The 18,045-nt window shown below is 47.3% G+C and overlaps 1 protein-coding gene across 1 annotated transcript; it reads left to right on the top strand.

Annotated features, from left to right (window-relative positions):
- The first annotated feature begins 4,783 nt into the window (after nt 1–4,783).
- LOC131592124 (uncharacterized) lies at nt 4,784–16,618 on the top strand. Its single transcript, XM_058863407.1, has 4 exons — nt 4,784–6,148; nt 10,621–11,418; nt 12,888–13,152; nt 13,710–16,618. Exons 1-4 carry the CDS (start codon nt 4,784–4,786, stop codon nt 15,710–15,712), a joined length of 4,431 nt encoding a protein of 1,476 aa, XP_058719390.1. The 3' UTR covers nt 15,713–16,618.
- The last annotated feature ends 1,427 nt before the right edge of the window (nt 16,619–18,045 follow it).

Genomic DNA, 18,045 nt, shown 5'->3' with positions numbered 1-18,045 from the left:
GCAGAAGACAGAGTAAAGTAAAACAATATCCTTGTGTATAAGAGAAAGAATGTAAACCTCTGTGTATTAGCCAATAGTAATTTGCTTAGCCCGCAGACCCTGTAGAACCCTATAAAAGGTGTGTTAATAATAGAAATAAACGGCGTTCACGTTTACTTCTGTGAAGAGTGGTGAATAGCTGGCGGTCTCTCAATATTTGGCGCTTCAAACGGGACACCCTGCAGGCAGGGGGGCTTCGGTGGGTCCACGCACGGTGGGACTAAGCCTTGGACCGAGGTTGGTGGAGCGGATCTGAGCGCAGATAGACGCTGCCTTGGATTGGTACCAGATAGGTGACCCGTGAATAAAGGGGGGCGAGTCGCTGGGGGAGTCCGAGGGGTGGGGGCTTTGTAGAGGGGTTGCGACCTTCCTCCCCGTCGTTTGCTGCTAGCATGGATGTGGAATTTGCAGCGGCGAAAAAACTGCTTCTTAGCATGCTCTTTAAACAACGCGAAGCAGCCTGGGAAAAAGACCTGGATATGCTCAGTATATGGGCTAATTGTCATGGGCATTTGGCAGTGCCCTCACTGCTCTTTGCAGTGAAGGAACGGACGGATTTAAGGGCTCTGATATGGGAAACGGCAATCACGGAAAAGAGCAAGGACACAGTCTCTCGGTTGAACTTGGCAGATTGTAATTAATACCTTAAAAAACAGAAAAGCGAGATATGCTGAGGCTGTGAGCCCCGTAATTCTACCTGCCTCACAGCAGCAGATGCCTTTACCTCCCACTGCTGGGGAAGCACTCCTATCTATGCTGCCCATGGAAAGAGGGAGGGAGAGTCAGAGAGAAGAAAATAATAAGAAAGAAATTCCACAGCAAACGCTGAAACAATGAACAGAATCTGTTCAGCAATGTCAGGATGTGATTATAGAGAGTTTTTTAGCAGATGGGGGACATGATATATTGGTAAAAGCCTGTCTGCACAAACCAGCCTCTTGGGGTAAGCCGTAATATTAAAGGCTAAAGTCCTTGAGACTTGCCTGTACAGGGTAAAACAATGTTCCTGTGTATCAGGACAAGAATGTAAACCTGTGTGTACCAGCTAATAGTAGTTTGCTTTGCCCGCGAACCCTGTAAAACCCTATAAAAGTGTGTTAGAGATAAAAATAAAGTTGGCATTCACAATTACTTCTGTGAAGACTGGTGAACAGCTCGGGGGTCTTCTCAACATTTGGCGCTCCGACCAGGGACACCCTGCGGGCAGAAGGACTCTGGAGTCATCGGAGTGGATCTGGGCGCTGCGTTGTGGGCTTGGATCGGCACCAAATAGGCAGCCTGAGCGCGGTGAGACGCGGAGCGGTTAGACATGGAAGTAGGGCTGCTGGGGGGGGGCCCAGGAAGGCAAGGGCGTGTGTAGAGGGGTCGCGACCTTCCCCCTTGCGGGTTGCCGTCGCCATGGAGACAGAGTTCGCGGCGGCCAAAAAACTGCTTCTTGGTATCCTCGTCAAACGAGGTGAAGCAGCCAGGGAAAAGGACCTGGATAAGCTCATTATGTGGGCGAAAAATCAAGGGCATTTTGCAGTGCCCTCACTGCTTTTTGCAGTGGAAGAGTGGATTGATGTCGGGAATCTGATGTGGGACACGGCAATTACAGGAAAGAGCAAAGACGTAGTAGCCCTCGGTTCAGTTTGGAAACTTGTGTTAAATGCCGTACGGGATATGAAGGCGGAGTCCTCAGTAGCAGCGGCTGCTATAGACGCCATGGCGCAGCCCGAGACAGACACGCCGCGCTCACCCCCTGCCGCGTCTCCGAGTCGTTTGAGCGCATTTTTCGGGGTGGGGCATGTCCGGCCAGCGAAGGGGCTTAAAGGGAGGCAGTGTAGCACCGTGTCGGAACTTTTAAAATCCCAGGGGTGCGCCGATGTGGCTCCGGCCGCGCCGGCGGAGCACTCCGCGGTTCCGGCCGTGCCAGCGGAACACGCTGCCGCTTCGGCCGCGCCGGCAGAGCCTAAGCCGGAAGTTACCTTGCTGAATGCGGATGTAGAAATGACGGCTCCCCCGGAAGGAGTGGGCGCCAGCTCCAGCCAGGCGGAGCCTGATACGTCAGCAGACAAGAGAGCCGCAAAGTGCAAACCGAAGATCTACCCTTCGATGCCATCTACCGTTCACTGGGGAAGACCGCAGGACGTCCCTCTCCCCTCCGATGACGACATCTCTATGCATTCCGATGACGGACGGCTTGCAGCGGGAGCAGAGCCAACTAATGACAGCGCAGCGACAAAGAAGGAGCTACTGGGATGGCAACATCAAATAGAGCAGCTTGTACAGCAGCTCCAAGCTTGAATTGAGCAAACCCTATGTACAAATAAAGCGCAGCCTCAACAAGAGAAAGCAGCTCTGCAGCAAACACCCAGACAAAGAGCAGAGTCAGTCCAACAGCTACAGGATATGCTGCGCCCTGAACCATCTGCTCCACCTTTGGAAATACTGCCAACACCACAGCCATGTTCCAGTTCTGTCACCTTGGAGGGAGAAAACAGAAAGCACAGAGCACAGCAGAGGTGGTCCGGCATCATTCGAGATGCAATCCTTGAAGGAGAGTGGCACGCAGTAGGGGCAATTGCTTGTCCCATTTTGTTTGATCAACAGAATCCACGTTATGAACAGCATGACTGGAAAATCTTGCAGCAAGCCAAGAAGACAGTCACCGAGAATGGCATCAAATCTGAAGCTGCAAACACTGAATTGGACTGGCTGTTCACTTCTGATGTTAACAGTCCCACAGACAGCCAGAATCTCGCACGCCTGCTTTTAACTCCATCACAGCTTATGGTGTGGGAGAAAGAATGGAAGAGGTTAGCAGTCCTAGAAGCTAATCGACCTCGAGATCCAAATGATGTATTGCATGGACTTAATCCTGACATGCTCACCGGGTCAGGAGTTTTCAATCATATGGCCGTGCAATTAAACTATCCTCTCGCAATGCATCATTTGTCTGCACAGCTTGCTCGTCAAGCCTTTAATGCTGTGCCTGACTCCAAACCTCATCCTTCCTTCACAACAATACGGCAAGGTCTCACAGAACCATATTCTCACTTCATCGATCGTCTGTCAGCAGCCCTTAAAGCTCAGAATGACATGACTGAGGAGGCAAAGCAGAATATGTTTAAACTGCTGGCTTTTGAGAACGCCAACTCAAAGATAAAGCCTATTCTTGCCACACTCCCAAAGCAAGCAGACGTGGGAGACATGCTAGATATTGCCCTGCGAGTAAATCAAACGCAGCAAGGACAGCTAGTAGCCAATGCTGTTGCGGAAGCCATCAAACCAACCACAAGTCTGATTGCTGCTGCTGTCAGCAAGCTAGGAAGCAGATGCAAACCCTTCCTCACACCTCCAGGCATCTGTTTTCGATGTGGCAACAGAGGACACTTGCGAAAATCCTGTCCAGCTACTGTGTGGTGCGATCACTGCCAATCAGACAAGCATGCTACCTCGGTATGTCGCCTTGCAAAAAACGCGATCAAGAGCGCGAGGAGCCGCCGCCCGAGGACACAAGTTGCCGGCCCAACTCTATTCAGCAGCTCAACCCACCAGCAACCTGAGGAAGCCTGGGACTCGATCTGGCAGCATCAGTAGATGTCACATTCATCGACACCAGTGTCCGCAAAATCCCAACCGGAGTCACAGGCCCCATTTATTCTGCTACCAGTGCGCTTGGTGCTTTGCTGATTGGGAGATCATCTGCTGGAATGGCAGGAGTTATTGTTCTCCCGGGAGTCATCGATGCTGACTACACGGGTGAAATCCAAGTGTGCGCCTACACTCTAGCTCCTCCACTTACAATCAAAAAGGGAACAAGAATTGCTCAACTGGTGTTGCTCCAAAAGGTGGCAACTGAGAAAGACATTTTTCGAAGCGCTCCTGAATGCGGAGCCAAAGCGTTTGGATCAACAGGAGACACCGTGGTGAATCTCGTTCAACAGATGAGTCATCGTCCAGTAATCGAAATCACCCTGTGCCACGGGTCAAAGCAACAAAGAGTTAAGATGATGCTAGACACGGGAGCTGATGTCACCATCGTCAGCCGAGTCTGGTGGCCAAGAGAATGGCCTCTCCACAGAGCCTTAAGCTCGGTACAAGGTGTAGGAGGATACTCCACGCCACTGAGAAGTGTACACCCGGTCCAGTTTCGACTTCCTGAAGGACAGACCGCCACCTTATGTCCATACGTCATGCCTTTGCCTGGAACCCTCGGAGGGCTCGTTGGTCGAGATGTTCTCTGCCAGCTCGGAGCAACGCTAATTCTCCCCAGCCAATCGCCTTTTTAGTAGTCGCCACTGCTGACAGGCCGCCTACCCCAAGGATTCAGTGGAAATCTAATGAGCCTGTGTGGGTTGAGCAGTGGCCTCTATCTCAAGAGCGGCTAGCAATTGCAAATGAGCTTGTCAAGGAACAGCTACAAGCAAAGCATATCCAGCCATCACTCAGCCCATGGAATACTCCAATTTTTGTCATCCCAAAGAAGTCTGGAAAGTGGCGATTGCTGCATGACCTGCGCAAAGTAAATGACAAAATGTGGGCGATGGGCGCGTTACAGCCAGGGATGCCCTCTCCCACAATGCTGCCACAAGAATGGCATCTTCTAGTTATAGATTTGAAAGACTGTTTCTTCACGATACCCCTACAGAAAGAAGACACAGTGAGATTCGCTTTCACCTTCCCGTCAATCAACAAAGAAAGTCCATCTCTGAGATTTGAGTGGGTAGTCCTTCCACAAGGAATGAAAAATTCTCCAACTATGTGCCAACTGTTCGTGCACTGGGAACTGACACCTGTGCGAGCCAAGCTCTCCCAGACAATTATTTATCACTACATGGATGACATCTTGTTTTGTCAACGCGATCCATTTCAAGATGAAGATCTCACATTTATCACCACCCAGCTCGCAGCAAAAGGCTTGGTGGTTGCCCCAGAGAAAATCCAAAAACAAGCCCCATGGAAGTACCTAGGGTGGATTTTGACATCTTCATCAGTCCACCTGCAGAAATTGGAATTAACTACTCAAATCAACACTCTCAATGATGCACAGAAACTTATTGGAGATCTGCAATGGGTACGATCCATTGCTGGTATACGAAATGATGAGATAGCACCCTTAATGAGCCTTTTGAAAGGTACAGACCCCCAAGCCCCGATTACCCTTTCAGCAGATCAAAAGAACTGTCTCATTTATCTAGGGAAGAAACTACTTTCAACACTAGCAGACAGACGATTGCCAGATGTACCTTTAGGACTTTTGATTTGTAACCACTCTGTTGCACCATGTGCCATCATATTTCAGTGGCCTGCTTGGCAAAAAGAGAAAGGGGGAGAAGGCCCACCTAAGAGCCGTCGAGGTGCCAAGCAGCCTGCCAAGAAGCCAATGTTAGTGCAATTAGCGAGGAAAAGTGCAGAGCCTCTAGCAATCCTTGAATGGATTTTCACACCATATACGCCACCAATGAGTATCTGGCAGAGGACAGAAGCAATTGCTTATCTCATCAAAAAGGCGAGAACACGAATAATGGAGATTAGTGGTGCTGAACCGGAACATATCAGTCTACCAATAACGATAGAGAATCTTGAGTGGATGCTGAGACACTCAGAACCAATCCAATTAGCGCTGCTCAACTACCCAGGAACCGTACACAACAAACAACCTAGCGACCCGCGCCTGCAGATTGTCTTAAAACAGCGGTGGTTGCTACAGCCCAAAGTTGTGAAGCAGCCAGTGAAAGGCCTTACAGTGTATACGGATGCAGGAAGTCGGCAGAGGAAGGCAGCCTGTACCTGGCAAGAAGACTCGAGCTGGAGAAGTAAAGTTATAGATGGAGATGCACACGACTCATTGCAGACATTAGAACTTACAGCCGTCGCATGGGCACTGTCTCATTGGCGAGACAGTAAGCTAAACATTGTATCAGATTCATTGTACGTGGTAGGAGTGGTACAACGCATTGAAGACGCTCTCATCAAACCACCAGATAATAAGCGATTGTGTCAACTATTTTTTCAAATCAAAAGGGCTATAGAGGACAGAAACGAGCCCTGTTGCATCATTCACATTCGCAGTCATCAAACAGAATTCGGTCTCGGAGAAGGCAATGCAAGAGCTGACATGCTTGTCAGTCCTGTTGTAGCAGCACCAAGAGACTCTTTCGCAGCTGCAAGAGAGAGTCACGCTCTCTTTCATCAAGCCGCAAAAGCCTTACAGAGACAATTTAATATCAGCTTAACAGATGCACAAGGCATTGTAAGATCCTGTCCACAATGCAGTCAATATGGAACCACTCTAGGCTTAGGTGTTAACCCTAGAGGTCTTCAAGCCTGTGAAATTTGGCAAATGGACGTAACACACGTGCCTGAATTTGGTCGCCTCAAATACGTACATGTTACAGTAGATACCTTTTCAAAAATTATTTGGGCCACTGCACAAGTAGGGGAAAAGGGCATACATGTAATTCGACATTTAGTAACATGTTTTGCCGTAATGGGGGTTCCAAAAGAAATAAAAACAGACAATGGGCCTGCATATGTAGGAACACGAGTTTCTCGCTTCTTACAAAAATGGGGAGTCAAATATGTAACTGGAATTCCCCATGTGTCATCTGGACAAGCCATTGTAGAGAGAGCCCATAGAACCCTAAAAGAGTACTTGAATAAACAAAAAACACCAGAACAGTTAGACCCTACCATTCGATTGCAGCAAGTGTTATTCACTCTAAATTTCCTCAGCTTAGTTGGAGATTTAGAGCAGCCCCCAGTGGTCATTCACAATAGCCAAATAAAGATGCAAGCTACCCCAGAAGTTAAGTTATATTACAAAAACCCAAAAACAGGTATCTGGGAGGGACCAAGTCCATTACTATTTAAAGGGGGGGGTTATAGTTGTGTTTCCACAGACACTGGACCATTGTGGGTGCCTAGCCGATGGACCAGACCAGCCACGAAGGATCTGAGAGACAATCAGAACATTGATGCCCTCAGTCAATCTCTGATCGGCTGTCAGCTGACACCACGAGAACAACAAATGTTTCAGGACTGAACTGTGTCAAACCATAGTCTGTTCGTGAGAAATTCCTGTGAAGATCTGAGAAGAGTGCAGAGACTCTATCTAATTGTTCACGAAACAAATTTTAGTTGTGTGTTTACCCTTTTGCAAATTGCTTTCACGCTTAGATTATATATATATACCAAAACACGTGTGTTGAAGTAGATAGATAAGAGTTAAGTTAGTGTGTGTAGCAATTATTAAACTAGTATAAGGTATAAGCATTCCCCCTTCAAGAGTTAGCGTAAGCATCTTTGAAAGTTCACTTAACAATCAAAGTTTTAGCCGTAAGTTTGCAAACATGACGCCACTTGCGTGGGACAAACTGCTTATGGTAATTGTGCTGTGTGTAGCCCCAACCAGTTGTCTGCTGACTGATATCCAAAAGCGACAAAACATATGGGTCACCTTAGCACACCTGACTGGTCAAAAATCGATGTGTTTGAGCCTAGCTACCCCTGGAGATCCTTTTCGCACCTGTCTCGTAGGAGTCCCTGAATGGGATCCTCCAGCCTTTAAAGGTTTAGTTAGCAACGAGACTCGACTAAATCGATCGATAATGCTGCAGGAGTGCAACCGCACCATTGGCCTTACATCTAGGCAACTTGAAGCCTGCTGGCAAGCGAAAATTATTGAGGTTCTTAATGTTACCATGAGATCCCCAGAGGAGTTAGATCTGCTAGGTTCTACCAACACCTCAGGTGGATGGATAATATTTGAGCCCCCAACAAAAAACCATCTTCATAAAGCAACACAGCACTGGGCTACAGTTAACCCCATAGTTGATCTCGTTACTGCTACTGAGAGTAAAGCCTTTTACTCGCGATGTAATCTCACAGGACAATTACCAAAGCGCTTACCTAGTTCCATCTTCCTAGTCTGTGGGGATAGAGCGTGGAATGGAATTCCTGCTAGTCCACATGGAGGGCCGTGTTATCTTGGGAAACTTACCTTGTTCCACCCAAGCTTACATCAATTGATGAGCGTGGCTGACAAAATGAAAACCAATAGACGGTCCAAGCGAAGCCTAAATGAGTTACAGTGTGATGACGTTAGAAACCCAGACTTTTGGAATCGCGGTATAATCTGGGCAACCTCCTTCTTTATTCCAGGAGCAGCTGCCGCCAAGAGCCTAGCCACCCTAAAAAGGCTCGCTTGCTGGACTAGAAAAGAATTAAATTTAACATCCACAATGTTAAGTGAGCTTTCAGCCGATGTAAGTAGTGTACGTCATGCAGTATTACAAAACCGAGCTGCAATTGACTTTTTGCTCCTAGCGCAAGGACATGGTTGTGAAGAGTTTGAGGGCATGTGCTGCTTAAATCTTACTGACCATTCAGTTTCCATCCATAAGCAGTTACGCCAGCTACAAGATGGGTTACATGCCCTAAAAGAAGACAGTAACCCCATTGAGAGTTGGTTCGCCAGCTGGGGCATTACTGGGTGGTTGAAGTCTCTTGTGCTAGAGGGGGGACGAATGCTACTCATTGGGATAATGGTGATAATGCTAGTGAGTTTTATGTTATCTTGTATTCGTAGAAGTGTAGTACAAGCTGCATCCAAGGCCTGGTTTGTGCAAAAAGGAAACGGGGGAATTATAGAGAGTTTTTTAGCAGATGGGGGACATGATATATTGGTAAAAGCCTGTCTGCACAAACCAGCCTCTTGGGGTAAGCCGTAATATTAAAGGCTAAAGTCCTTGAGACTTGCCTGTACAGGGTAAAACAATGTTCCTGTGTATCAGGACAAGAATGTAAACCTGTGTGTACCAGCCAATAGTAGTTTGCTTTGCCCGCGAACCCTGTAAAACCCTATAAAAGTGTGTTAGAGATAAAAATAAAGTTGGCATTCACAATTACTTCTGTGAAGACTGGTGAACAGCTCGGGGGTCTTCTCAACATGTGATACATCTGGAACTATTTGCTTCACTTTTGGAGTCACTCTTAACACTACAATCTTATTTAAGTTCCGTCTTTACTACCCTGGAAGAAAAGAAGCCAAATTTAGATTAGTTTCCACCTGAACCAGGGGGACATGGGGGAGCACTGAGGTGTGCACAGAGAACAAAGGCACCCCCAGGGCAGAGGCAGTGCAAGAAAAGTTCCAAGGCCACTCTGAACAATTACAGAAACAGTTGAGCAGAAACAGGTGGCTCAGACAGCTTCAAAGAGAGACAAAATAGCCAAAAAATCACAAACTATATGGTTCAAAATTCATCACTGTAATTAGAAGTTGATAAGCTGCAATGGTCACCGTTGTTAGTACCTGGCTGTAAGAGACTTTTTGTGTAACATCGCCTGCTTTTGCAAAAATCGTGCTCTTTTTTCCTCTATCAGCGAACAACGAGACAGAAATTGAGAGAAAAAACTGCATTTGTTAAAGTTGACTTTGTGAGGGTTTTTTTTCTTTCTCTCCGTTTTCCTCTCTGCGAGAGTATGTGGGGGATGTGAAGAAAGATAGCAGCAGCAGAGAGCAGCAGCAGGGCGGGCAGTCCACCCCCCCCTCTCTCTAAGAAAAAGCACCAAGATAGTACCCTGTTTGTTAAAGTCATGATTCATTGGTTTTTTAAAATGTTTTTATATACCCTTTTAGAGTTAATTTTGTGTTTTAAGTAATTATGAGTTTATGCAGTTGCAGTTTTTAGAGTTTTCCTAGAGAAATTATTGATTCTTTGAAAGTTAAAAAAAAAAAAAGGTGTTTAAGGTGAATATTAACAGAAGTTGCCTTGCAATAATCAGTTTTAAAACTTAAGGTTAAAATCTGGTATGATTTACAGCTACTAAGATGTGGATGCTAGCTTTGGAACAGGCTGCAGGGAGCCTGCAGAAACTGCAGGCCCCATAGCTTTCTCAAGTCCAGCCTGAGAAAGTAGCCTGGGAAGTTTTAAGGAGGAATCAAAACAATTCTTAGAGACAGAAAACAACTGCCAGGTGCTGTTTTCCTGTCTCCTGTTGTCTTTGCAAGAGAAAGCCAGAGGGTGTTGTTCACCACTGACCAATGATGGTGAAGTAGCAGTTTACTAACCAATAAGAGTTTCCTTTCTGTATTTTCCACGAACCAGTCTATAAAACAAGGCTGAAGCAATAAACTAAGGAATTCTCCTGTTCTGACTCCACGAGAGTCTGTGTCGTCTCTTTCCGGCTGTTCCTTAATAGAGCGACATCTGGTGACCCTGACGTGACTTACATCTGCTAAACCCCTGAGGGTAAGCAGCGAGCGGGAAAGAACCAGCCCTTCCCCCCAGAGGGGTAAGTGGGATTGTCCTGGGCTTTCCTAGAGAGAAAGCTGGTTTAGAACCAACGGGATAGTAGAACCTCCCAGTGAGCAGGCTTGGAACAGCTTATCTTGGTGAAGCAGAGCTTGAAATCCCTGGTCCAAGCCGATAGCGTTTGCATAATTGCATTCGCGGAGCCGCCAAGATATATAATATCATAATGGGGAACTGTAATTCAGCTGATGAACAGCTTGTCTACCTTGCATGGCAGGATGCCCTGCCCCGCGTGGGACTCAGTGTTTCTGAAGATGCCATGCGCTCTTTATTTTAGTGGATAAAAGCACAAGTTTTTACTGTGACTGTCGATAATGCCTTTGATCTCGAGGTTTGGCTGTCGATAGGGGACCGTTTATGGTCTGAATTGACTGAAGGAGATACCAGTGTGTGCAGCCTGGCAGCAACCTGGGGCGCACTTTTTAAGGCACTGGAACAGAGCCAGTCTGAGGACAGTGAGGCCGAGATGGAAGACTTAGATGCCAGGAGTGCCTCTTTGGTACAAGATGAGAGACTGGGAGATGAGACCATGGATGAGTGGCGTAGCACTTCCTCGGATCGGCCCGGGTCCTCGGAGGACTTTGGCCGCAGGCAGAGGCAGCCCGCGCGCCAGAACCCCCCCCCACCAGGACCGGCGCTGCGAGCACTGCCGCCAAACCCCCCCCCACCAGGACCGGCGCTGCGAGCACTGCCGCCAGCAGCCGCGGGGAGTTCTCCTGCCCCCCCGCTTTCCTCCGCTGGGCCCGTGCCAGGGTCGGCGCCGCCCCTCCCCGGAGCCCGGTGCGGCTGTTCTGCCGCCATGGCCGTGGAGGGCTTTCCTGCCCCCCCGCTTCCCTCCGCGGGGCCCGTGCCGGAGTCGGCGCCGCCCCTCCCCCGCTCCCGGTGCGGCTGTTCTGCCGCCGTACCTGCTTTGATCTCCGAGCGACAATCTGCACCGCCTGAGGCAGCCAGCTCGTCCACTTCTTCTGATGCCCGGAACGACCTGGCTGCGGGCCCGCCCTGGGACCATCTCAGGCCGTCCCCACCCTGTCCGGTGACCGCGCATCCGAAGCATCGGGGGCATTTTTGGGACGTGGTAAAACAGCAAGCTTTGGAAATGGGGGATTGGGAGTTGCTCGAGAGGCTGGGAACACCCGGGACCGGGATTTTTAACACCGTAGGGGCTGGGGCGGGGGAGACAGGGGGAGGACCGGAAGCCGCTGCGGCTTCTGATGACTGGGTCCGGCTGCAACGGGAAGTCCAAGGGGCACCCCAAGGGGCGGCCCAAGCCTTCCCTGTGTTTAAGGCTGCCCCGAATACGGGACAGGCTGACAGGCATAATGTGATAGCATGGAAGGTGGTGCAGGATATACAGAGTAAGGTGGCACAATATGGGCTCAGATCTCCCGAGGTTATGCAGATGATTAGGGTGATAGACACTGATCTGCTTGGTCCATTTGATATTAAGCACCTGGCTCAAGTCTTGTTCCAGCCTGTGCAATTTAAGGTTTTTGAAGATAATTGGAGAGAGATGGCTCAGAAGGCTGCAGACAGGAATACGCGTCTGCCTGCACACGATCCCAGACATGGGGTCAGGATAGAGGCCCTTACAGGTGCGGGCGAGTTCTCCAATCCTGATCTCCAGGCCCGTTGGGACCCTAGAATCCTTGAGCAAGTGCAAAAAATTGGTATGGGAGCATTGCTGAAGACTATAGAAGCAGCTGCTCCCAGGGCACGATATGTGGCAATCACTCGGGGTTTAAAGGAACCCTTCTTGCCCTTTGTTGAAAAAATTGCAGTGGCCTTGGAAAAACAGGTTGAAGATGATAACCTGAGACAGCTCTTGTGTAAACAACTGGCAAGGGATAATGCTAATGAAGATTGTAGGAAGATCATAGAGGGTCTTCCAGGAGACCCCTCAATACCAGAGATGGTCCGAGCCTGTGCCAAAGTGGGCTCTGTGGGGCACAAAATGTCTGCTCTGGCAGCAGCTTTAGCATCAAAACAACCAGGCTGCCAGGGTGGTTCCAGGAAGCAAAAGAATGCTCAGGGCAAGACTCGGCAGGTGCAGCAGAATAATAAAGGAAAAGGAAAGTTCTTGTGTGCTAGATGTCACAAGCCAGGTCATTTTGCTGATCAATGTAGATCTAGATATCATGCCAATGGTCAGCTTTTGATGAATTCGGGAAACGTGTACAAGAGCACACAGGGGACCTGCACTCTGACACAAGTGAGTTCCCAGGGCACAGCCCTCCCACAGGCCTACTCAGCCAGCTTAGAGGCAGCACCCAAGGGGCAGCAGAAGTGGATGTATACACCGCAACAACAGTTACATTAGATTCTGGTCATGTGTATAAGGTTCCCCTGGATGCTTTTGGTCCTCTGGGTCAAGGCTTGAGTGCACTGCTTGTGGGAAGATCTAATGCAACCCTACAGGGAATTTTTGTACACCCAGGAGTCATTGATGCTGACTTTATGGGACAGATTTGTGCCCTGGTTTCTACTCCTTCCCCCCCTGTTACCATCCCTGAGAAAACTCACATTGCTCAACTTGTGCCTTTTAAGTCCTGTGTTCCTAGGACTGTTGACCGGACTCGCGGGGATGGTGGCTTTGGATCTACCGGACTGCCCCAAGTCTTTTGGTCTGCCTGTATCTCTACTCAGCGACCTCAAATGACGTGCACCCTAAGTCTGCCAACTGCCAGCCCGCCTCAAATTCAGCTTCGAGGTCTCATCGACACCGGGGCAGATGTGACGATCATCTCCTTCTCTGCATGGCCTCCGTCCTGGCCCTTGACTCCTATGGGTTCGGCCATTGAGGGATTGGGAGGTACCACGCAGACATTTGTGAGCCAGCTACCCGTGCTGATCAAAAACCCAGAAGGGCAAACAGCTACGGTCTGGCCTTATGTCACTGCAGCTCCACTTAACCTCTGGGGGCAGGATGTTTTGGCAGCATGGGGGGTGCGGATTGGGACACATTTTTGATAGGGGCCACTGTGGCAAAGGGCACACAGCTTTCCATGCTGCCTTTACGGTGGCTGGTGACCAAACTCATCTGGGAAAACCAGTGGCCCCTGGCAAAAGAGAAATTGGTTGCCCTTCATGAATTGGTCCAAGAACAGTTACAGCAGGGACACATTGAACCTTCCACTAGTCCCTGGAACAGTCCTGTTTTTGTGATCAGGAAAAAATCGGGGAAGTGGAGATTGTTGCAGGATCTCCACAAGATCAGTGCAGTCATGGAAAGCATGGGGGCACTGCAACCTGGCATGCCATCACCCACCATGCTTCCCATGGGGTGGAAAATTCTGATCCTTGATTTAAAGGATTGGTTTTTTACTATTCCATTGCATTCTGAGGACAAATGCAAGTTTGCTTTCACAGTACCTACGATCAACAATGCTGAACCCGTGCAGAGGTATCAATGGAAAGTTTTGCCACAGGGCTGCAAGAACAGCCCGACTATTTGTCAGTGGTATGTAGCTCAGGCCTTATCTGGAGTCCGTGAGCAGTTCCCTGAAGCTTATTGTTATCATTACATGGATGACATCCTGGTAGCAGGATCCACCCAGGATGAACTGCTGAGGATACAGCCCCAGCTGTTCGGAGCTCTGCGTTCTCATGGCCTGCAGGTAGCTCCGGAAAAGGTTAGGCAGCATCCTCCTTGGAAATACCTAGGAGTCAAAATCTTAGATCGAACCATTTGCTATCAAGAGGTGCAATTCGTGGATTCTATCAAAACTCTGAATGATGCCCAAAAATTGATGGGTATCATCACATGGTTGCGTCCTTACTTGGGGCTAACCACAGCACAGTTGTCCCCATTGTTCAATCTTTTGAAGGGGGACCCTGATCTGAATTCCCCTCGGGAGCTGACTCCTGAAGCGCAGCAAGCTCTGGAGGATGTTCAACAGGCTGTTTCTGCTCGGCAGGTTTACCGGGTGGATCCATCCATTTATATCACTGTTTTTATTACTTGTCCAGAGTCTCATCCCACAGGTATCATTGGCCAATGGAGTGAACAATGGTCTGATCCTTTGCACATTTTGGAATGGATCTTTCTGCCTCATCAACCGAAAAAGACGGCCCCCACAGTATTTGAATTAGTTGCTCAATTGATAATTAAATGCTGTCAGCGGTGTTTGCAGTTAATGGCAGCTGACCCTGGGAAAATTATCCTCCCGATAGGGCGGGAGGAATTTGAATGGAGTCTGACCAACAGTGCCTCCTTACAGAGTGCGCTGCAAAACTTTTCAGGGCAGGTTGCTTATCATCTGCCCAGCCACAAACTGTTGCAATTAGCAGGGTCAGCTGAATTGTCCTTTCGGCAAAAGAGTAGTCGGGTGCCGGTGCAAGGACCCACCATTTTCACTGACAGTTCAGGAAGAACGGGGAAAGCCATTGTTACATGGAAGGATGAGTCTGAGTGGCAAGTGCTGGAAGGCCATGAGTCAGGCTCAGCCCAGTTAGTCGAACTAAGGGCCGCAACCATGGCATTCCAGCAGTTTTCTCAGGTACCATTGAATTTAGTTACTGATTCTGCTTATGTAGCAGATCTCGCTAAGCGTCTAGATTGTGTGCTCCTGAAAGAAGTTGATAATGAGCATCTATTTCGGCTGCTGAAGTCTTTGTGGTGTGTAATCCAAGCTCGAGTTCACCCATATTACATTCTGCATATTCGGAGTCGTACCAATCTACCAGGTTTCATAGCAGAAGGTAATGCCAGGGCTGATAGGTTAGCTAACCCTGCTTGGGTAGCACCTCAGCCTGACAAAATTGCACAAGCTAAGGCATCGCATGATTTTTTCCACCAAAGTGCACATACTTTGCAAAAACAGTTTCACCTGACACCGACCGAAGCTCGTGACATTGTCAGTTCTTGTGCTGACTGTCATGGACTTGCAGCACCTCTGCCAGCGGGGGTGAACCCCAGAGGGTTGAAAGCCCTGCAGCTTTGGCAGACAGATGTTACTCACATTGCTGAATTTGGCAGACTTAAGTATGTGCATGTGTCTGTTGACACCTTTTCATCTGCTATGTGGGCATCTGCTCACACCGGGGAAAAAGGTCGTGATGTTATTGCCCATTGGAAAATTGCATTTGCAGTCTTGGGCATACCTTCTTCTGTGAAAACTGACAATGATCCTGCCTATGCCTCACAGAAGACACGACGGTTTTTACAGTTATGGGGAGTTTCACACGTATTCAGTATCCCACATTCTCCCACTGGGCAGGCTATTGTCGAACACGCTCATGGTACCCTAAAACGTGTTCTAGAAAAACAAAAAACGGGGATGGTTGGAGAAACTCCACACAGCCGGCTGGAGAAAGCCTTGTACACAATCACCTCACAGTGCAAAAGAATTCGGATAACCCTGTCATTTTGAATCATTTTCTTTCATTGCAGTCCTCAGGCGAGGTGCACCTGCCTCGAGCGAAAGTTTGGATGAGAGACCTAACCACCAACAAGTGGCAAGGCCCGTGTGAACTCATCGCTTGGGGTCGCGGGTATGCATGCGTTTCCACGGACACTGGGGTACGGTGGGTACCTGCAAGGTGCATTCGCCCTGATCTGCGACACCAAAGGCAGAAGGCAGCCAACAGGCGACCCTCAGATGATGACCAAGATACCGATCATCACTCAGATGGTCCTTCTACAAGCAGAGAGTGAACATTCTTACCTGTCGACAAGTTAGACTGTCAGTTGGAACAGACTAACAATGTTTTATTTGTTGTGTGTGCGTGTGTTAGTTCACTGAACTAGTTGTGTTAGTCAACCATCAGATCCTTGCAAAGAGAACAATCCTTAAACATCAAAAACATAAACCAAAATTCTAAGTCAGTGTCCATTCCAAGTTCTGTTAAAAGAAACCTCTTGTGCTGTGTTTGTTCTCTCTCCTGCAAGGGCCCGGCAGGACGTGACAAACACTGCCTTTTATTTTTTTCTAACAAAAGGGGTGAGTTGTGGATGCTAGCTTTGGAACAGGCTGCAGGGAGCCTGCAGAAACTGCAGGCCCCATAGCTTTCTCAAGTCCAGCCTGAGAAAGTAGCCTGGGAAGTTTTAAGGAGGAATCAAAACAATTCTTAGAGACAGAAAACAACTGCCAGGTGCTGTTTTCCTGTCTCCTGTTGTCTTTGCAAGAGAAAGCCAGAGGGTGTTGTTCACCACTGACCAATGATGGTGATGTAGCAGTTTACTAACCAATAAGAGTTTCCTTTCTGTATTTTCCACGAACCAGTCTATAAAACAAGGCTGAAGCAATAAACTAAGGAATTCTCCTGTTCTGACTCCACGAGAGTCTGTGTCGTCTCTTTCCAGCCATTCCTTAATAGAGTGACACTAAGAAAACCTTCCAATTAATGTTATCTACAGAAGAGATTTGTGGTTTAAAAAATAATTAGTTAAGAGAACTTTACTGTACAAGACAAAGTTAAGTTAGAGCATATATTATCTATTTGCTTGTTTTCTCCACAATTTTAATAAGGTAATTTCAGTGTGAGTTCTTTTGTTATATAAAACACATATAACTGCATATATACCAATTTGGATTTTAGATTTCAATTAAGAATTAGACTTGATGTTTCTGAAAAGTGCTACAAAAGCTGCATGGCAACTTGCCAAATCCATTTCAGTTGTGGTTTTTCTCTAGAAAAATTGCACTTTAAAATCCTAACCAATTTAAGCATATACCAGGCAAATTGCTGTGATGAATAAGTATTTTTAGTAACACTTGCAGTTATTGTGGGTTATTCTCAAAGCTAGATGACATAGAATTGTGATGTATTTGTTACATTTTTATAATCTTTATAGTGAATCCATGTTACTGTTATATTGTGTTTAAAAGGTATATATCAAAGTTTTAGCTGCCTTTTTGTAGTAACAGAATAAGATTAAGTTATGTTTTTATTTAAAATAGATTAAGTGTTAATAGAATTCAGAAAAGTCAAGTTTTATTATGTTTAAGCTTAAATGTTTTTAAGTTAAGTTTTATAACTTAGATATTCCTTTAAGGTTAAGTTTTGTTATTTCCTTTTGTCATAAATAATTATTGTTAGGTTTAAATATTGTTTAATTTAAATTGTTTTATGTTTTATTTGAGACACTTGTTTAAACTGCAAAGTATAGTTATTTTCCAAGAGAAATGAAGATAGCCACAACTGAAACAGCTATGATAGAACACTGATGAACACCTGCTTGTGGATAGAAGTGAATGCAGTCTGTGACACCCTTGACTTCATCGGGAGTTCTCTTGGTTGTTGCAATCTCTGCAGTTTTTGTTTTTTATAGCTTTGTTGTTTTCCAGTGTTTCCAGAATTTTTAGAAGATGTACCATTGCCGAGGATCAGCTGCCATGGGAGAGGTTTCAGATTAAACCAACTGCTGAATGGTTTAATTGGTCTGGTACCTAAGGCTTCTGATCATTTGCTTTGTACAAATGCATTTTAACAGTTTGCTGTGCTGTAAGCATCTCATAGCTGCTATTATTGAGAACCTTGCTTTAAAAATGAGTTAAGAGGCATCTTTGCCGTTTAAAGCCTAAGGGCCTGGCCAAGCCTTGACTTTACCTGGACAGAATGTTTGCCAACAGATCCAGGTGTTTTCTGTACCAAATCAGTATTTGAGTCAGTTTTTGACTAAGCAATTCGACCCTATTAATATGACAGCTGGATCAATTTTGAAGTGGGTTTGGAGAATCATTTCCGGAGATGGTTATCCAAT

The sequence above is a fragment of the Poecile atricapillus genome, chromosome W, assembly GCF_030490865.1.
Source record: "Poecile atricapillus isolate bPoeAtr1 chromosome W, bPoeAtr1.hap1, whole genome shotgun sequence".
NCBI lineage: Eukaryota > Metazoa > Chordata > Aves > Passeriformes > Paridae > Poecile > Poecile atricapillus.
The sequence above is the reverse complement of the archived record's forward strand: the minus strand, read 5'-3'. Positions and strand labels throughout refer to the sequence as shown.